The sequence below is a fragment of the Hemiscyllium ocellatum genome, chromosome 24 (assembly GCF_020745735.1).
Source record: "Hemiscyllium ocellatum isolate sHemOce1 chromosome 24, sHemOce1.pat.X.cur, whole genome shotgun sequence".
In the NCBI taxonomy this organism is placed as follows: Eukaryota; Metazoa; Chordata; class Chondrichthyes; order Orectolobiformes; family Hemiscylliidae; genus Hemiscyllium; species Hemiscyllium ocellatum.
In genome coordinates, this window is record NC_083424.1 from 21146268 (window position 1) to 21169051 (window position 22784).

Consider the following 22784-nt stretch of genomic DNA (forward strand, 5'->3'; position numbering starts at 1 on the left):
ACAATATCACAGCATTGTCCAGGTACACAATATCACAGCACTGTCCAGGTACACAATGCCACAGCACCATCCAGGTACACAATATCACAGCATTGTCCAGGTACCCAATATCACAGCACTGTCCAGGTACACAATATTATAGCACTGTCCAGCTACACAATATGACAGCACCGTCCAGGTACACAATATGACAGCACCGTCCAGGTACACAATATCACAGCACCGTCCAGGTACACAATATCACAGCACCGTCCAGGTACATAATATGACAGCACCGTCCAGGTACACAATATCACAGCATTGTCCATGTACACAGTATCATCGCACTGTCCAGGTAGACAATATCACAGCATTGTCTAGGTACACAATGCCACAGCACCATCCAGATACACAATATCACAGCATTGTCCAGGTTACAATATCACAGCATTGTCCAGATACACAATATCACAGCACTGTCCGGTACACAATATCACAGCACTGTCCAGACACACAATATCACAGCACTATCCAGATACAAAATATCACAGCATTGTCCAGGTACACAATATCACAGCACTGTCCAGGTACACAATATCACAGCACTGTCCAGATACACAATATCACAGCACTGTCCAGGTACACAATATCACAGCACTGTCCAGGTACACAATATCACAGCACTGTCCAGATTCACAAAATCACAGCACTATCCAGATTCTCAATATCACAGCACTGTCCTGATTCACAATATCACAGCACTGTCCAGATACACAATATCACAGCACCGTCCAGGTACACAATTTCATAGCACCGTCCAGGTACACAATATCATAGCACTGTCCAGGTACATAATATCATAGCACTGTCCAGGTACACAATATCACAGCAGCGTCCAGCTACACAATAATACAGCACTGCCCAGGTACACAATATCGCAGCACTGTCCACTACACAATATCACTGCACCGTCCAGCTACACAATAATACAGCACTGCCCAGGTACCCAATATCACAGCACTGCCCAGGTACACAATATCACAGCACCGTACAGGTACACAATGTCACAGCACTGTCCAGATACACAATATCACAGCACTGTCCAGGTACACAGAAGCACAGCACTGTCCAGGTACACAATATCACAGCACCGTCCAGCTACACAATATCACAGCACTGTCCAGGTACACAATATCACAGCACCGTCCAGCTACACAATATCACAGCACTGTCCAGGTATACAATATCACAGCATTGTCCAGGTACACAATATCACAGCACTGTCCAGGTACACAGAAGCACAGCACTGTCCACTTAATCAATATCACAGCACTGTCCACGTACCCAATATCACAGCACTGTCCAGGTACACAACATCACAGCACAGTCCAGCTACATAATACCACAGCACCGTCCAGGTACACAATATCACAGCACTGTCCATGCACCCAATATCACAGCACTGTCCATGTACCCAATATCACAGCACTGTCCATGTACCCAATATCACAGCACTGTCCAGGTACACAATATCACAGCACTGTCCATATACCCAATATCACAGCACTGTCCAGGTACACAATATCACAGCACCGTCCAGGTACACAATACCACAGCACCGTCCAGGTGCACAATATGACAGCACCGTCCAGGTACACAATATGACAGCACCGTCCAGGTACACAATATCACAGCACTGTCCAGGTACACAATACCACAGCACCGTCCATGTACCCAATATCACAGCACCGTCCAGGTACACAATATCATAGCACTATCCACATACACAATATCACAGCATTGTCCAGGTACACAATATGACAGCACTGTCCAGGTACACAATATCACAGCACTGTCCATGTACCCAATATCACAGCACCGTCCAGGTACACAATATCATAGCACTATCCACATACACAATATCACAGCATTGTCCAGGTACACAATATGACAGCACCGTCCAGGTACACAATATCATAGCTCTTCCAGGTACACAATACCACAGCACCGTCCAGGTACACAATATCACGGCACTGTCCAGGTACACAATATCACAGCAATGTCCAGGTACACAATATCACGCCATTGTCCAGGTACACAATATCACAGCACTGTCCAGGTACACAGAAGCACAGCACTGTCCATGTACCCAATATCACAGCACTGTCCACGTACCCAATATCACAGCACCGTCCAGCTACACAATATCACAGCACCGTCCACGTTCCGAATATCACAGCACCGTCCAGGTACACAATATCACAGCACTGTCCAGGTACACAATATCACAGCACTGTCCCCGTACACAATATCACAGCATTGTCTAGGTACACAATACCACAGCACCGTCCAGGTACACAATATCACAGCATTGTCAGGTACACAATATCACAGCACTGTCCCCGTACACAATATCACAGCACTGTCCATGTACCCAATATCACAGCATTGTCCAGGTACACAATATCACAGCACTGTCCAGGTACACAGAAGCACAGCACTGTCCAGGTACACAATATCACAGCACTGTCCAAATACACAATATCATAGCACTGTCCAGGTACACTATATCACAACATTATCCAGATGCACAATATCACAGCATTGTCCAGGTACAAAATATCACAGCACTGTCCAGGTACACAGAAGCATAGCACTGTCCACGTAATCAATATCACAGCACTGTCCATGTACCCAATATCACAGCACTGTCCAGGTACACAATATCATAGCACTGTCCAGCTACACAATATGACAGCACCGTCCAGGTACACAATATCACAGCACCGTCCAGGTACATAATATGACAGCACCGTCCAGGTACACAATATCACAGCATTGTCCATGTACACAGTATCATCGCACTGTCCAGGTACACAATATCACAGCACCGTCCAGGTACACAATGCCACAGCACCATCCAGGTACACAATATCACAGCATTGTCCAGGTACCCAATATCACAGCACTGTCCAGGTACACAATATCATAGCACTGTCCAGCTACACAATATGACAGCACCGTCCAGGTACACAATATGACAGCACCGTCCAGGTACACAATATCACAGCACCGTCCAGGTACATAATATGACAGCACCGTCCAGGTACACAATATCACAGCATTGTCCATGTACACAGTATCATCGCACTGTCCAGGTACACAATATCACAGCATTGTCCAGGTACACAATATCACTGCACCGTCCAGGTACATAATATGACAGCACCGTCCAGGTACACAATATCACAGCATTGTCCATGTACACAGTATCATCGCACTGTCCAGGTAGACAATATCACAGCATTGTCTAGGTACACAATGCCACAGCACCATCCAGGTACACAATATCACAGCATTGTCCAGGTACACAATATCACAGCACTGTCCAGGTACACAATATCACAGCCTTGTCCAGGTACACAATATCACATCACTGTCCAGGTTCACAGAAGCACAGCACTGTCCACGTACCCAATATCACAGCATTGTCCAGGTACACAATACCACAGCACCGTCCAGGTACACAATATCACAGCACTGTCCACATACACAATATCACAGCACTGTCCATGTACCCAATATCACAGCACTGTCCAGGTATGCAATATCACAGCACTGTCCAGATACACAATATCACAGCACTGTCCACATACACAATATCACAGCACTGTCCATGTACCCAATATCACAGCACTGTCCAGGTATGCAATATCACAGCACTGTCCAGATACACAATATCACAGCACTGTCCAGGTACGCAATATCTCAGCATTGTCCAGGTACACAATATCACAACACTGTCCAGGTACACAATATCACAGCACTGTCCAGGTACACAATACCACAGCACCGTCCAGGTATACAATATCATAGCACTGTCCAGCTACACAATACCACAGCACTGTCCAGGTAGACAATATCACAGCATTTACTAGGTACACAATACCACAGCACCGTCCAGGTACACAATATCAAAGCACTGTCCAGGTACATAATATCACAGCACTGTCCAGGTACACAATATCACAGCACTGTCTACGTACACAATATCACAGCACTGTCCAGGGACACAATATCACAGCACTGTCCAGGTACACAATATCATAGCACTGTCCAGGTACACAATATCACAGCATTGTCCAGGTACACAATATCACAGCACTGTCCAGGTACGCAGAAGCACAGCACTGTCCACGTACCCAATATTACAGCACTGTCCACGTACCCAATATCACAGCACTGTCCAGGTACACAATATCACAGCACTGTCCACGTACACAATGTCACAGCACTGTCCACGTACCCAATATCACAGCACTGTCCCGGTACACAATATCACAGCACCGTCCACGTACACAATACCACAGCACCGTCCACGTACACAATATCACAGCACTGTCCAGGTACACAATATCACGGCAATGTCCAGATACACAATATCACAGCACTGTCCCGATACGCAATATCACAGCACTGTCCAGGTACACAATGTCACAGCACTGTCCAGTTACACAAAGGGTGTTTCTTAATGTAAGAGATGGAGGCCCAACCTTTTGACTGTGAAGCCTCCCACATTGAGTGACATTTGGCCACTTTACTGGGCAATTGTGGCCTTTCTTGGGATTAAGGACCTCAAACAGATTTGCTTTGTTGATCTCCCTGCAAGGCCTCCTGCCCAGAGGCAGTGTGAAGCCCTTACATGGGCATTAATGATAAGCAAGCCTTCCTGTTGCAGAATTGTTAGGGGACAGAAGGCTATCATTTTCCCCACCTGTCCCTGTCCCATGTGATGTTCCTCCTCACCCATCATGGAAGTTTTATTTTTTAAAATTTTTTAAAAAATTAACCCCCACACTACCACCTAACTGCGGTAGTGCTTATTTTTTCCCCAGCACCCATGTTGTGTGTGTGCAGGTGTGAGACACAGTGAGAGACACAAAGTGCACGAATCTTTATTCAAATTCCACCACCAGGAAGGTAGAAAAACACCCGATTGGCCAGTGACAAGCAGTGCCCTTCACATCAAAGGGTAATGCTGTGTGATCAAACAGTGAAGGGGAGGGCAGGGACGGCATGGAAGTTTTAAATGAGTAAGAAAACATTTCCCAATGGCTCTAAATTTCAGTACCTTTTAATCAAATGTGCAGTTCTGAGCAGTAATTCTGAACTTTGTGATCCTGACAGACAACTAATCTCTCCGCATAAAACAAATTCGAACAACCTGTTCTTAAAGATATTGAGATTTGATCACCTGGCCTGACAAAGGAGCAACGCTGTGAAGGCTTGTGATTTCAAATAAACCGGTTTGACTATAACTTGGTGAAAAGTGATTTCTGACGTTCACCCAGTTATCAGGCAGTGCACACATTCTATGGAGCTCACTTTCATTGACCTTTTTCTCTGACGTACAGGCACGGAAAGCTTATTCTTCCTCCACTCACTGTCAGTCTTTCAGTTATCCTTCTTTCAGCAAGCCAATTACTGATCCAAACTGCTATATCTCCCACAATCCCGTTCTTCCACATTTTGTACAGTAGCCTACTGTGGGGAACCTTATCGAACACCTTGCTGAAATCCATATACACCACACCAACCGGTTTACTCTCGTCTACCTGTTTGGTCACCTTCTCAAAAAACTCAATAAGGTTTGTGAGGCAAGGTCTACCCTTCACAAAACCATGCTGACTATCCCTAATCAAATTATTATTTTCTCGATGATTATAAATCCTATCTCTTATAACCTTTTCCAACACTTTACCAATAACTGAAGTAAGGCTCACTGGTCTATAATTACCAGGATTGTCTCTACACCCCATCTTGAACAAGAGAACCACATTTGCTATCCTCCAGTCTTCTAGCACTATTCTTGTAGACAATGACGATTTAAAGATCAATGCCAAAGGCTCGGCAATCTCCTCCCTGGCTTCCCAGAGGATCATAGGATAAATCCCATCCAGCCAAGGGGACTTATCTATTTTCACACTCTGCAGGATTTCTAATACCTCTTCCTTGTGAACCTCGATCCCACCTCGTCTAGTAGCCTGTATCTCTGCATTCTCCTCAACAACATTGTCATTTTCTGGAGTGAATACTGTCGAAAAATATTTATTGTGCTTCCCCTATCTCCTCTACTAACCTTGATTGGCCCTAATCTTACTCTCGTCATTCTTTTATTCCTTAACTACCTATGGAAAGCCTTAGGGTTTACTGTGATCCGTATCTGCCAACAACCTCTCATGTCTCCCCAGGCTCTTCTGAGCTTTCTCTCTAGGTCTTTCCTGGCTACCTTTTAACCCTCAGGCGCCCTAACTGAGCCTTCACATCCCATCCTAACATAAGCCTTCTTCTTCCTCTTGACCAGAGATTCCACTTCCTTTGTAAACCACGGCTCCTGCACTCTCCAGCTTCCTCCCTACCCAACAGGCACATACTTATCTAGGGCACACAGGAACGTTTTCTTGAATAAGCTCCACATTTTTAATGTGCCTATCCCCTGCAGTTTCCTACCCCATCCTATGCTTGCTAAATCTTGCCTAATCACATCGTAATTGCTTTTCCCCCAGCTGTAACTCTTGCCCAGTGGTATACACCAACCCTCTGCATGAAAAAGTTGGCCCTTAGGTCTCTTTTATATCTTTCCCCCCTCACCCTGAACCTATGCCTCTAGTTCTGTACTTCCCTACCCTAGGGAAGATACTTTGTCTATTTATCCTATCCATCCCCCTCATGATTTAAGAAACCTCTATAAGTTCACCCCTCAGCCTCCGATGCACCAGGGAAAACAGTCCCGGCCTATTCAGCATCTCCCTGTAGCTCGAACCCTCCAACTCTGGCAACATCCTTGTAATCCTTTTCTGAATCCTTTTAAGTTTCGCAACATCTTTCCGATAGGAAGGAGATCTTGTTGTTTTAATCGGCTATATTCAAACTGAAATTGATCTGAGATAAACTTTGCCTTAATGTTTACTTTTTTTTCTTCCTATCAATAACTTATATCATTAATACAGGCACTGTGGTATGGTGACTTATAAAACCTTTCACTTTTTCTTTGTAAAAACACAAGTGACAATAAATTGCTCTTCGATTCTATTTTTCTGGGCATTCTGAATTATTGTTGGCAGGCTGGCAATGCAGTTGCTGTTGCTACCCAGTAGAGGGGGCCCATGTACAGTGAAGCGGACAGATATTGATTTCTTGTTCCTCCTCCTGATGAGCAATCTGCCTATTTCAGGCAAGTCACAAATATAAATGAGCAGAGCAATAACCAGAGAGGCCCTCAGGAATCGAGCCTCTATTTAATTTTTTCAGAAGTTTGCAATGCCAGGAGCGCAAATCCTATTGTCATCGAACCCTTTAAAAATTACAATCCTTTCCCATAAATTTGTGTGTTACTAATGACGAGTGACGCTTCCTCGTCTTAGAGATGAAGGTTTTATTTATGCGATCCTTTCTGGTTGAGACCAAGGAATTGTTTATTTCCCTTGCACTCCAGTCCCCGCTATATTTGTGCTCCATTCTATAGTTCTGTTTGTAGAATGCATATATTTTCAAGCTGGGAAATCTGTCTCCCATACAATTTTGATCAGCTGTAATGAACATGACTGCTTCTCATCAGCATTTACATTAATCCCCTGTATCACTGGGACAATTATACCTTTCTCCATACAGCAGCTGAAATTAATGAAATCAATTTTATTTTGCTACTTCCTTCCAGATGTTTCTCCTCCTCCATTGCTGAAGGAAGGCATTAACTCCTTTGCTGGAGTGATGCACGCCATGCCCAAGTTAGAATGCTTTGTCTGAGTCTCAGTCGCGAATATTGATAGACTATGAAGGCTATCATAGATGACCCCAATCAGATATACAGTATTTGGCTCATAGCTGATTAGAATAGATTTGCTACAGTGTGGAAACAGGCCCTTCGGCCCAACATATCCACATCAACTCTCCGAAGAGTAACCCACGCAGACTCATTTCCCTCTGACTAATCTACCTAACACTACGGGCAATTTAGCATGGCCAATTCACCTGACCTGCACATCTTTGGACTGTGGGAGGAAACCGGAGCACCCAGATGAAACCCATGCAGTCACGGGAAGAACGTGCAAACTCCACACAGACAGTCACCCGAGACTGGGATCGAACCCAGGTCCCTGGTGCTGTGAGGCAGCAGTGCTAACCACTGAGCCATCGTGCTGTGTTCAAGTAAAACTCATTGGATAATGATTAGAAGCAGAAATCCCACTTAATTTTTCCTCTAGATCATAGGCTCAGATGTGAATTATAGAACTATAAACTGCTCCCAAACTAAACTCAGTAGAAATCAGGAACTGGACCACCATGGGTATAGTAATCAGTCATTGTGAGTGTGTTTGCCTTCTAAACATCAGTGGAACTACTTGCAGTTTTTAAAATCTGGAAATTACTGTGCATTCCTTACCCTGATGGTCATCCAAAGTACAATTGACTGACAAAGGTTCTCTCTGCTTGAAGGTGTGCTGCGCTTTCCATGAATTAGGAATCCTTACTCAGCCCTTTCCACAGTACCAACACTAAAATGGCAGAGGCCTTTCCCTTCAGAGAAAACGTCCAAAAATTGGCAGCATGATCCAGTGGCAAAAGAGTTTCCACAAGATTAATGGTCAAGAGTAAATAGTTGGAGAGTCAAGGGTTATCAGGAAAGGGCAGGAAAGTGAACAAGAGGTGTATCGGATCAGCCATGATCCTATTGAATAGCAGAACAGACTCAAGGGGCCAAATGACCTACTCCTGCTCCTTTCTCTTCTAATCTTAGACCTGTTGTCTCAAAATATATAGTTTCATCTCCACACCAGCCCCCCCCCCCCCCCCCCCCCCCCCCCCCCCCGGCAACCAAACATGCCTCCATGAAAATTGAGATATTGACTGACAATCAAATGTCTGATTGAGATCACATCAAAATAATGAAAACAAAGTCACCGTTTGGCATTTGTATTTGCTAATGAGTGTAATTAGCCCATTATACATATTTATAACATGGTAAAGACAGGAGCAGAACTGTGTCAAAATCCTTTGTTGGTGTAATTTATGAAGGGAATAGTTTCTGAGAAAAGTGATATTAAACCATGTCATGTCATAAATATCTGTTGTGTTTCACCATCTGATGCTCTGTTTTCACCAAATCTCTGACTGCCCGGCCACATCTGCAGTCACCCAAGCTAACATGTATTTCTGACTGTAAGACAATCAAGGGCATCGGGACCATCTTCCATTATGTGACATAGAGCCATTACAGCGGGCACATACTTGACTTACGGAGAGTTTGGCAAGAAGTGCAATTTAATGCTAGATTTATACCATGATTAATGCGAATCCCTCTCAATGTGAGTAGTGTAACAGCACGAGTAGATCAAAAGCCAACTGGCACGGTCATACTTGACCATTGATCCTTGTTGCACACATTGAGCAATTCATTATGGATGGAAACAGAAAAAAGGTGCTCTGAATGAGTCACCCATTGCTGAATATTCAGTTCCATTGACTTCAGTAGAGTTGAATATCAAACCTCTCCTGCAACAGAAACAAATATGAGGCTGCTAACATTGTCCAGTTTTATCGACAATTTCTTTTTTCAAACATCCTCCAGTAGAAGTTATTATTTAACTTAGGATTAAGTTCACTGAAACTTTAAATTAGGTTGCTTTAATACATTGAGGGAAGGAGATATTAATTTTGCTGTGAAATCCAGCTGGAAATGGGAAAAGAAGGTGTTTCTGTCACCATTGTCGCCTTGCCCTAGTCCTAACCCTGAACCCTAACCCTAATTGCACACACATAGTTCTGTTGGAGCCAGTACCTGAGTTTTTTATTGCATCAATATTTTGAGATAATCAGTGGTAAAGTGATGTACTACCGTGTCCTGGCAAACAACATGTCTGTGACCTGGCTGATGTCTCTTGTGACAGGCTGAAAGGAGCAATGGGAAATAAATCAGAGTCTGTGATTATTTTGGGAGCCACTCGGCAAAGAAAACTTCCCACTGCCATGGGAAGTAGGTCCTGTTGCAGGAGTCTTTTATTTTCAATTCACTCATGGGGTGTGGGCATTCCTGGCTGGGCCAGCATTTATTGCCCATCCTGATTTGCCCTTGAGAAGGTGGTGGCGAGGTGCCTTCTTGACCTGCTACAGTCCACGGACTGTAGGATGACCCACAATGCCCTTAAAAAGGGAATTTCTGCATTTTGATCCAGTGACAGAAAAGGAATGGCGATATATTTCCAGATCAGAATGGTGAGTGGCTCGGAGGGGAGCTTGCAGGTGGAGCCAAGTATCTGCTGTCTTTGTCCTTTTAGATGGAAGTGGTTGTGGGTTTGGAAGGTGCTGCCTAAAGAGCCCTGGTGAATTTCTGCAATGCATCTTGTAGATAGCACACACTGCTGCTACTGAGTGTCAAGGGTGACGGGAGTCATTACAGTGGATGTGGTGCCAATCAAGCGGCTGCTTTGTCCTGGATGGTGTCAAGCTTCTTGAGTGTTGCTCGGGCTGCGCTCATGCAGGCAGGAGGAGAGTATTCCATCACACTCCTGACGTGTGCCTCTTTGATAACCTGACTTCAGAATTTAGAGATGCTGGTGTTGAACTGGGATGATACAAAGTTAAAAATCACACAACACCAGGTTATAGTCCAACAGGTTTAATTGGAAGCACTAGCTTTCAGAGCACTGCTCCTTCAGGTGGTTGTGGAGGACACAATTGTAAGAAACAGAACTTATAGCAAAAGTTTGCAGTGTGGTGTAACTTACATTATACATTGAAAAATACCTTGTTTTTCTGTTGAGTCTTTCATCTGTTCGAATACCATGATAGTTTCACTTTTTTCATGTGTAAGTCACAAAACGTTTTATTTAAAAGTTGCATTCTCAGGTTAACTGTAACAATTGGTGTTAGCTAGACAATATGTTGAAGGTGTTAGCTCCCTGTGTTCTCTGTCTGTGCCATGATGCTTAGATTGATTCTAATCTAAAAAGTGAGATAACAGAGTTTTACATAAATTCATGCAGTTTTTGAGCAATGTACAATGCAACTCTGCAAGTACAAATTCACCCCAGAAACATATATGTATATATGTGTGAGTGTGTGTGTTGTCACCATGGACTACTCTCAACCATCTGTCTCATTCTTGGACACATGCATCTCCATCAAGGATGGACACCACATTCCACCACAAACTCACAGACAACCTCACAATGCTACACTTCTCCAGCTTCCACCGAAAACATATTAAAACAACCATCCCCTATGGACAAGCCCTACGCGTACACCGGATCTGCTTAGATGAGGAGGAACGTGACGGGCACTTGGAAGTACTCAGGGATGCCCTCACACGAACGGGGTACGATGCCCAACTCATCGACTGCCAGTTCCGACGTGTCACAGCAAGGAACTGTAATGACCTCCTCAGGAGACAGGCACGTGCTGCAACTGGCAGGGTACCCTTCGTTGTTTAGTACTTCCCAGGAGCTGAAACACATTATCAATGAGGAAGAGCACCTTGCAAAGACCTTCCCACACCTCAACTGCTTGCCTTTAAACAACCGCCAAACCTCAAACAGATCATTGTTCGTAGCAAGCTGCCCGGCTCTCAGGACAACCCCTTACAACTCTGTCACGGTAGGCACTGCAAGACGTATCAGAGTGTGGATATGGATACCACCATTACACGTGGGGACACCTCCCACCTTGTACCGGCAGCTAATTATGTGACTCAGCCAACGTCGTCTATCTTAAACGTTGCAGGCAAGGATGCCTGGAGGCATGGTACATTGGGGAAAATGAGCAAAGGCTACGGCAACGGATGAATGGGCACCGCACAACAATCAACAGACAGGAGGGTTCCCTCCCAGTTGGGGAACACTTCAGCGGTCCAGTACATTCTACCTCGGACCTTCGGGTGACCATCCTCCAAGGCGGACTTCGGGACAGGCAGCAGCGAAAGGTGGCCGAGCAGAGGCTGATAGGGAGGGCCTCAGCCTTGGGTTCATGTCACACTACAGGTGACCATCATTGCATTACACACACACACGCGCGCGCGCACACACACACGCATCCTCTCAGAGACTTAGACCACTCTACACTCACGCACACACATATACACTCTCTCTCACAGACACTTACAACCCCCCACCCCGGACGGACGGACGGACACACACACACACACACATGCACACAAAGACGCACACATGTACACAGACGTTTGTGGAGTGAATTTGTACTTGCAGAGTTGCATTGTACTTTGCTCCAAAAACTGCATGAATTCATGTAAAACTCCATTATCTCACTTTTTAGATTAGAATCAATGTAAGCATCATGGCACAGACAGAGAACACAGGAAGCTAATGCCTTCAACATATTGTCTAGCTAACACCAATTGTTACAGTTAACCTGAGAATGCAACTTTTTTTTAAAAAAGTTTTGTGATTTACACATGAAAGAAGAACAGATGAAAGACTCAACAGACAATCAAGGTATTTTTCAATGTATAATTTCAGTTATATCACACTGTAAACGTTTGCTATAAATTCTGTGCCTTACAATTGTGTCTTTCACAACCACCTGATGAAGGAGCGTCGCTCCGAAAGCTAGTGCTTCCAATTAAACCTATTGGACTGTAACCTGGTGTTGTGTGATTTGTAACTGACTTCAGAATGCAGCCTGCTTGAGAATTCATACAAGAATCTGATTCTGGGCTAGTGGAAGCTGGGTGCTGGGAATGGCCTCCTATGAGCAACCCTCCTGACTTGCTGTCTTCTATTTCGCTAAGCCGATGTAAAAGATGGGGAGGACTGGTTGCTAGTGCACCTCCCCTACCAGATTCTCTATTCACTAGGATCTCCTGGCAAACACAGAGTAATTACTGGGGTGATAATGTCACCAAGGAAGCAAACCGTTCATCCGAAACCTGCAAATGCTCCCAGATGGCTGGATAGACCTTGTAATCCACTAACACCGAGCTGGCTGTCCCTTCGTCCATAGTGTCAATGGCCTGGAGGTTTACTGGTGGGTCAGACATGAGGTGTCACTTTTTCAATTGTTAGTCACATGGTATCAGGTCTTTCTTATGACACAGATCCTGATTTTAAATGTAGACTTGAGCCCCTTACCTCACTATGATGAGCATCTTGCCTAAAAATGACAGTTAAAATGTGAATCAGGAATGCCCCATCTGAGTCTTAAATACAACTTTTCAGTAAAGAGGGTCCATAACTCGATTCAGGTGATCACTCCAAGTGAAGAAATGGATAATCCATACACTGCCATTTTTGAGAAGAAACTATTCACTTTTAATCAAGCAGGAAGCCGCAATCTCCACTGTAGCAATATTCACAGTTAATGAGTCTGCTTGTCCATCTATCCATTTTGTTCCCTTCTTTTGTTTCTAGTTACCTTAAATCCAATTTGCTGTCATTGACCTTTCTGTTTTCCTCACTAAACTCATACAGATTTCTTTTTTCATCGCCATGTCATATACTTGCCAACCTATCAATGTTTTTAAAATGTTTCTCCTTGACTTTGTGTGTCAGAGAGTAGAAGTGCTTCCTTTGAAGTCAGTTTGCCAAGACCTTTCATAACATTAAACATTCTCTCTATTTTCTCTTTTCAAGAGGGAGAAGACTCAGCATAGGAAATACTTGAACCCCTGTGAGGTCACCTCAAATTCGAGTCACCTTTGCAATTCCTTTGCTGCTTCAGCAGTGAGCCCCTGTTCTCTCAGTAGTATTGCTAACCCTCTGTTTGGACCAACAGCACAGAAGGCTCATCCTCCCACTTTCCTTGGTTAGCCTGCCCTTGACTGATCCTTCCTAGCATTGCATTAAGTCTAGCATCCTGCCCAGTGCTGCTGATCATTGGAAAACTCCCTGACCTCTGGGCTTGCCCCTTCTGTGAAGATTCCATCCATAGATACAAAAACTGCCCGCAGTTTTCCAGAAATGGTCTCCACTTGTGGCTAACAGAATTCTGAGATGACCTCTAGATTTAAACATTAAGCCCCTTGCTATACATTTTCTTAATCTGTTTTAGTAATACTCTGGGAACTGTGTGCTGAATATTTTGATGAAATTTTGTTGTCCACGATTTCTCTCTTGCTCCAGTACCTCATGGTTGTTTCCATGTAGTGTAAGATCCACTTTACCCTCCCCATTTCTTGTGTAGTTTTCTCTGGAATGGCACTTTTATAATTTTTTCTCTTTATTTTGCACAGCTCCATCAAGTACTTGTTCAGCTTCAGACCGGTGAGAAGGAACAGGATTTTTCCTCAGCTCCGATTCAAGTGTCTATAAGTGTTCAGCTCTGGCGACTGCCAGGGTGTCATGAGTTCCTGGCAGCATTAGGTACGATACATTTCTTGGACAATATTCCTTGGTAGTAAATCTCACACATTTCCTCAGAATCCAAACATTCTCAGCTTCTTTCTTTGATTGCCTGCTGTTTTATGCTTGAAGCTCTTTGGATCAAGTTTAATCCTACTTCAGACTATTGGTAATTTATTGTTTTTTAATTGTCACTTTTCCAGTTGTTAAACTCCGGCCTCATGTGACACTGGCCTGTAGAGTTCCCAAGGGTTAAAAATGAGGTCTGCAGATGCTGGAGATCACGGCTGAAAATGTGTTGCTGGTTAAAGCACAGCAGGTTAGGCAGCATCCAAGGAATAGGAAATTCGAGGATTCCTGATGAAGGGCTTATGCCCGAAACGTCGAATTTCCTATTCCTTGGATGCTGCCTAATCTGCTGTGCTTTAACCAGCAACACATTTTCAGCAGAGTTCCCAAGGGTTCCAGGTTCGAACGTATAATGACTTCACTGATCTTAAGCATTTGGGGTATTACTGTCCTCCCCTGTATCTTGAATTCGGAAGGGGGAAATCAGTTTTCAAGAAACATGACTAAGGACAAGAATGGATTCGGCTTTAATGCCTGCCAACACATTCTGCCACATATTCAGAATAGGAACGGAGAAAGTTTGGAAGGGAAGATAGATTAATTTAATCCATCTTGCCATGCAGTGAATAACTTCTAAAAACATTTTCATTTCTGAAATGACAACAGTACTTGTTCTAATGATAGAGCCATATCACATGAGCCTGGAGTTTAAAATGAAATACTTTAACTTTTTTTTTCCTTTTTAAAAAGAAAATGAAATTAATTGCTTTAAATAGACATCAAAATGACACTCACTGCCTCTTTAATTCAGAGAAAAATGGGAAAGTTGAAAATTCTTTTACCATTTCAAAATTGCCTTTTAAATGAGCGAATGACTAGCAGTCAGGCCTGGCTGATTACTCCTCTGTTCTAAATTATTAGAACCATTATGTTAAAGTGACTTTGAAAAAATTATCTTCCATACAGTCACCTTCGTGGGAGCAGTGCATTTATACTGTTTAATTTGCTGTGTTTTTGAATGCATTGTGTTGAAATATCAGTTCTGCAGAAAATACAGATTCACAAGGAAGTTATTTGAATAGATCATTTCTAAATAAATTTATCATATCCTGAATCACCCCTGACAGGACAGGAAATTGCTCTTGTCATTTCTCACCTTTCTTCACTGGCACATTTTCCTTTGATCAGTGGCACAATTAAGGCTGGTTAACCGTCAGGTTTGCAAGATGGGCTCCTGGATCTAAATTAGAACCAAATTATATCTTGCTACCTTTGGTTTGAGCATTGTAGCTTGTAGCAACAATTTATGAATGAATATTGAATGTTTTAAAAATAAAAAATTACATCTTTCATGTTTGCTACAGTTGTGATAGGATGTTGTCTTCAGTTGGCAGTCTTGGTTTTATTTGTTTTCTTTCAGTAGAACAATTAAAACAATGAGAATAGTTTGAGAATAATATGTTTTATGTCTCACCACCAAGGGCCAGATTTCTCTGAGGTTAGGAAGACTCCTTGGACCTTTTACAGAGGGCAGTTGGCAGGATCAAGATTTTATTTTAATATCTGTTCTTGGAATGTGGGCATCACTGGCTAGGCCAGCACTTATTTTCCATCCCTAGTTGCCAAGAGGATAGTTAAGAGTCGACTACATGGCTGTGGTCTGAAGTCTTATTCCATAGAAATGTCCCCAACTTTCCAGTAGCTGGCCATTTCAATGAATGGCCTTGCCCCAAGTTATGACCTGGGCCTGCTCCAGTGTTCCAATAAAATACAACACAAGCTAGAGAAACAACACCGCATTTTCCACTTTGACATCTCACAGCTCCTAGCACTCAATATTGAATTCCACAACTTGAAGGCATGACCTCTGTCCTCCATTTTACCTTTATCCTCTTATCGCCTTCATTTACCCTCACACACGGATGATATGCATACTTAGGGTCATAGACATGCATGCACACACATGATTGTGCATCGATGTGCATATACACATACACGTCTCAGTAGAGTGGATCTAATGTGATATTATTGAAAGACTTAAGAAAAATGAAAAAATGCTAACCCTCAAGACTGTAAAAGTACATAATAGTGCACTTTGGCTCTCCTTATAGCACCTGCTACCATTTTTAACATCACCGGTTTTGGGTCTGTTCGTGTCTCTGGCACATTATATATTTATCATCTCTTAATCAGAAAGTTGTTCATAATAACTATTTTAAATTTGATCTTCATGAATTTCCATTTTGTTCTCTGATTCATCATACCCGATTGGTTCATTCTCAATTAGGGCAGCACAGTGGCTCAGTGGTTAGCACTGCTGCCTCACAGCGCCAGGGACCTGGGTTTGATTCCCACCTTGGGTGACTGTGTGGAGTTTGCACATTCTCCCCATGTCTGCATGGGTTTTCTCCGGGTGCTCCTGTTTCCTCCCACAATCCAAAGATGTACAGGTTAGGTGAATCGGCCATGCTAAATTGCCCGTAGCGTTCAGGGATGCGTAGATTAGGTGCATTAATCAGGGTAAATGTAAGAGTAATAGAGTTGGGGAGTGTGCCTGTTTGGATTACTCTTCGGAGTGTCGGTGTGGGACTTTTTGGGCCTGTTTCCACACTGTGGAGATTCTATGATTCTGTGATTCTAGGTGAATCTTACAGGGGTCTGAGCATCAAGAGCTTACAGCAAGATTTGTGACAGAATTATCAAGGAGCTGGCAAGGCCTATCCTGACATCAGGAATATTTCGGGCATTTATGGGATGTTTGTTAGAAGGCAGCAGCAAATTGCTGATTAAGGGGGGAATACTGCTTGTGAAATACCTGGTAACAGTACAGGTCATATCGTTATTATTTATCTTGCTCTCTCATTAAACACACCAACAGTGCAGATATCAAGAAGACCTGACATGGAGCTCCGAGCAGGTGCTTGGTGAATACCACTCACCACTTGTTCCAAAAAGTCCTGATGTTACGAAGCTGCAAATGTGTTGCTGGTCAAAGCACAGCAGGTTAGGCAGCATCTCAGGAATAGAGAATTCGACGGTCATGTTACGAAGGACCAACCAGCACCTCAGGGCACACACGCCTCATAACAGACTTTGACATCCAGCATTTGCTAACCCTTCATAACCACCAGGGCACTGCTCTAATCAACTTGCAGGCCGCTCAGGAAGCACAGACCTGAGTATTAAAAAGCTGTAGCAGGGACACTTGGCAAACAGGGGCAGCCACCCAGCTCACTGACTGGACCAGACTGCATCTCCGGGCTATTCGCTTACTCCCTTAGTGCTGACCTGCATGCTGACACCATCCTTGCCTTGCTGTGCCAATACATGCAGTCACACACAATCGGACAGCTTGCCTTGCTGATCAACAGTCTTCAGCCCAGGTGTTGTGTATGGCTCCATGCTACATCAATTCTCGCCTACCCCATGTGCTCACAGCTAATGCAGCAAAGACCGTCCACGTGCAGCAAGCAATCAGCTGTGTCGCATTGTCTTAGGCCAGGAGCCCTCAGCAAAGTCTGTAGAGACACCATTCAATCAGGGGGTCCCGAGCACAAGAGCAGCCTCCTATACTGGACTGGCCATGTTTAGGTGCCCAGTCAGGGTGATTTCGGTGAGGGGCTCCCTTGCCTCTGCCATTCAGGCCATGGCCAGTCCTGTGGCTCCATAGCATTCAGTTTGGGGGAATACAGTTATCAGGATCAGGGCTGTGTACAGCTCTGGGTCTTTGGATCTGTCTGGTTTGGTGGCTGAAGTGGATGGACTGTGATGAATGACTAGGCACTGTCCAGGTAAACTAAGGAGAGAGGAGGGCTTAGGGGTAGGTGAGAGGCCAGTAGGAGAATCAGCAAGTTATCTTCTGAGACTGAGAGCTGAGGAAGTGCAGAGATGACAATTGTGTGAAGGGCTGGCAAGGAGCAACAATATCTGCAAAGGAAGGATATAGAACATAGAATATTTCAACACAGTCCAGGCCCTTCGGCCCATGATGTTGTGCCAAGCACTTATCTTAATCTGAGATCAACCTAGTCTACACACCCCTCAATTTACTGCCATCCATGTGCTTGTCCAGCAGTCTCTTAAATGTCCGTAATGTCTCTGACTCTGCTATCACTGCTGGCAATGCATTCCAAGCACCTACCACACTCTCTGTGTAAAGAACCTACCTCTGACATCTCCCCTAAATCTTCCTCCAATCACCTTAAAATTATAACCCCTCGAGACAGCCATTTCTACCCTGGGGAAAAGTCTCTGGCTATCTACTCGATTTATGCCTCTCATTACCTAGTAAACCTCTATCAAGTTACCTCTCTTCCATCTCTCCAGTGTGAAAAGCCCTAGCTCACTCAACCTCTCTTCATAAGACAAGCCCTCCAATCCAGGCAGCATCCTGGTAAATCTCCTCTGCACCCTCTCTAAAGCATCTACATCCTTCCTATAATGAGGTAACCGGAACTGGACACAACATTCCAAGTGTGGTCTAACCAGGGTTTTATAGAGCTGCAGCCAAACCTCATGGCTTTTAAATTCAATCCCCCTGTTAATGAAAGCCAAAACATCATACGTCATCTTAACAACCCTGTCCATTTGGGTGGCAACTTTAAAGGGTCTTGCTGTCCCTCCACACTGCCAAAAATCCTGTCTTTAACCCTGTATTCCATATTCAAATTTGAATTTCCAAAATGAATCACTGTATTTATCCAGGTTGAACCCCATCTGCCACTTCTCAGTCCAGCTCTGCGTCCTGTCAATATCTTGTTCTAACCTGCAACAGTCCTCGACAGTATCTACAACACCATCAACCTTTGTATCATCAGCAAACTTACTAACCCACCCCACTTTTTCATCCGAGTCAGTTATAAAAAACCACAAAAGCAGAGGCCCAAGAACAGATCCCTGCAGGATACCAGTGGTCACTGACCTCCAGGCAGAATACTTTCCATCCACTACCACTCACTGTCTTCCTTCAGCCAGCCATTTCTGTATCCAGACAGCCAAACATCCCTGTATCCCATATCCCCTAACTTTCTGAATGAGTCTACCATGGGGAATCTTATCAAAGGCCTTACTGAGATCCATATACATTGCATCCACTGTTCAACCTTGGTCAACTTGTCTCGTAAGTAAAAACAATGACTGCAGATGCTGGAAACCAGATTCTAGATTAGTGGTGCTGGAAAAGCACAGCAGTTCAGGCAGCATCCTCAAAGAACTCAGTAAGGCTTGTGAGGCATGACCTGCCCCTCACAAAGCCATACTGACTATCTTTAATCAAACTATGTTTTTCCAAATAGTCATAAACCCTGGCTCTCAGAATTATTTCCAGTACCTTGCTTACCACAAACATAAGACTGACTAGTCTGTAATTCTCAGGGATTTCCCTATTCCCTTTCTTGAACAAAGGAACAACATTCGCCTCCTTCCAGTCATCCGGTACTACTCCCGTCGAGAGTGAGAATGCAAAGATCATCACCAGAGGTGCAGCAATCTCATTTCTTGCTTCCCGTAGCAACCTTGGATATATCTGATATATCTAGTCCGGCCCTGGGGACTTATCCATCTTGATGCTTCCCAGAATTTCCTGCACATCCATTTTCTTTATGTCAGTCTGTTCAAGCCTATTAACCTGGTTCATGGTGTTCTCACTATCAACAAGGTGTCTGTCTGTCTGTCTCTCTATCTCTCTCTCTCTCTCTCGCTAGTGAATACTGAAGCAAAAAACTAATTTAGGGCCTTGCCTCCCTCTTCAGACTCCAGGCACAAGTTCCCTCCACTACCCCTGATCAGCCCTACCCTCTCTCTGATCATTTTCTTATTCCTCACCTAAGTGTGGAATGTCTTTGTGTTTTCCCTAAACCTTCCCCCTCCTAGCTCTCCTCAGTCCATTTTTGAGTTCTTTCCTAGCTACCCAGTAATCCTCTAAAGCTGTGCCAGATCCTTGCTGCTTCAATCTTAAGTAAGCTTCCTTCTTCCTCTTGGCGAGAAGCTCCTCTTCTCTTGTCATCCAAGGCTCCTTTACCTTGTCATTCCTTGCCTGTCTCAGTGGGACAAAGTTATCCAACACTTTCAACACGTACTTCTTAAACAGTCTCCACATTTCTGTTGTGCATTTCCTGTAAAACAATTGTTCCCAATTTACACTCCACAGCGCCTGACTAATAGCAGTATAATTTCCCCTCCCCTAATTAAATACCTTCTCATACTGTCCATTCCTATGATTGGCAGAGTTGTTTGTTTGAGTCTCTGCATTACTGCCTCTGATAAGAACCCTAATACCCTTCAACAACAAAACCTACAGACAAACCAACGGAATACCCACGGGGTCTCCGATATCAGGGTTCTTAGCAAAGGCAATAATACAGAAACTTGAATAAACAGCTCTGCCAACCATCCAACCCAAACTTTGGGTCCGCTACGTGGATGACACCTTTGTCATCACTAAATGAAACAAATTAGAGGAAACCTTCAAGAGCATCAATAATACCCTTACTGGCATAAAATTCACTAAAGAGGAGGAAAACAACAACAAACTGCCATTCCTAGATGTCACAGTAGAGCAAACAGCTAATGGGGAACTTCGAACCAGCATCTGCAGGAAATCAACACATATGGACCAAATATTGAACTACAGAAACATTCATCCCAACATCCACAAATGAAGCTACATCAGAACGTTATTCCAATGAGCCATCACACACTGCAGCACAGAGGAACGACACAGAGCAGAGGAAAATCACCTATACCATGTATTCAAAATGAATGGATACCCAATGAACACAGTCCGCTGATTTTTCAGCAACAAACCCAAACAAGCAGACAAAATATGTCCAGAAACCCTAGCCACTCTCCCTACATCAAAGACATTTCTGAAATGACTGCCGGACTACTCAGACCCCTTGGCATCATGGTAGCCCACAAATCCACCAACGCACTAAAACAGCAGCTAATGAACTTGAAAGACCCATACAGACAACAAGCAAAACTAATGTCATTTACAAAATACCGTGCAAGAACTGTAACAAAAACTACATTGGACAAACAGGCAGAAAACTAGCCACCAGGATACATGAACATCAACTAGCCACAAAACAAAAGACCATCTCTCACTAGTATCCTTACATACAGATAAGGAAGGACATCATTTCGACTGGGACAACATATCCACCCAAGGACAAGCCAAATAGAGACACGCACAAGAATTCCTAGAAGCATGGCATTCCAACTGAAACTCTATCAACAAACACATCGACCCATCTACCACCCCCTGAGAAAAGGAACAGGAAATGACATCACAGGAAATTACATCACCAACCCAAAGAAACCCAACCATATAAATAGAAAGCAGGAATTATCAACAGTGCTTCGCCCGAGGCCCAATGAAGACGTTACCTAGTAGGGTGATGAAACGTCTGGAAATGAACCTTCCAGCTCAGCAAGCAAACCTACACCCAGCACCTCAACCTGAGCTACAAATCTTCTCAAAACTTGTTAATTCCTATCCCACTCCATGGCTATATTAAAACTGAGGTAATTGTGGTCACTCACCAAAATGCACCTCCACCGAGAGACTTGACACCTAGCCTGGCTCATTGTCTAACATCAAATCCAATAAAGCCTCCACCCTAGTCAGCTTATTTACATTTTGAGACCGGAATCCTTCCTGGACACACCTGACAAAATCAGCTCCAACCAGATCATCTGCACTAAGGAAGTTCCAGTCAATATTGGGGAAGTTGAAATCACCCATAACAACAACTCTGTTACATCTGCACCTTTCCAAGGTCTGCCATCCAATCTGTTCATCCATCTCTCTGCTGCTATTGGGTGTTCTATAGAAAAAACCCAATAAAGTGACTGCTCCTTTCCTGTTACTGACTTCCACCCTTACTGACTCAGTAGACAAACCCTCCTCAACAACCTTCTTTTCTGCAGCTGTGATGCACTCTCTAATTAGCAATGCTACTACCTCTTCTCTTTTACCCACTCCCTGTTCTTTTTAAAAGATCTAAACCCTGGACCATCCAGCAACCATTTCTGCCCCTGTGAAATCCATGTTTCCACATCGTAGTTCCAAGTGTTGATCCATGCTCTAAGTTCATCGCTCTTATTCCTAACACTCCTTGCATTGAAACAGACACACTTTAACCCATCCCTTTACCCTATCAACTGTGTCTCCTTCTTGACAGACTCTCTGCATTCTCTTTCTGCCCGTCAACAACTACCCCCTCTCTGATCTGTAGTTCTGGTTCCCATCCCCCTGCCAAACTAGTTCAAACCCTCCCGAAGTGCTCTCGCAAATAAAGAAGAACAAAGAAAATTACAGCATATGAACAGGCCTTTTGACCCTCCAAGCCTGCGCCAATCCAGATCCTCGATCTGAATCTA

The 22784-nt window shown here is 44.0% G+C and overlaps 1 protein-coding gene across 5 annotated transcripts in view; it reads left to right on the forward strand.

Annotated features, from left to right (window-relative positions):
* Positions 1-22784, forward strand: part of ttc28 (tetratricopeptide repeat domain 28) — a 751433-nt gene that overhangs the window by 715558 nt on the left and 13091 nt on the right. For all 5 annotated transcript variants that reach the window (XM_060843565.1, XM_060843568.1, XM_060843566.1 and 2 more), the window contains one exon: positions 14222-14351. In XM_060843565.1, the coding sequence (XP_060699548.1) occupies positions 14222-14351 (130 nt within the window). The remainder of the gene's footprint in view (positions 1-14221; positions 14352-22784) is intronic.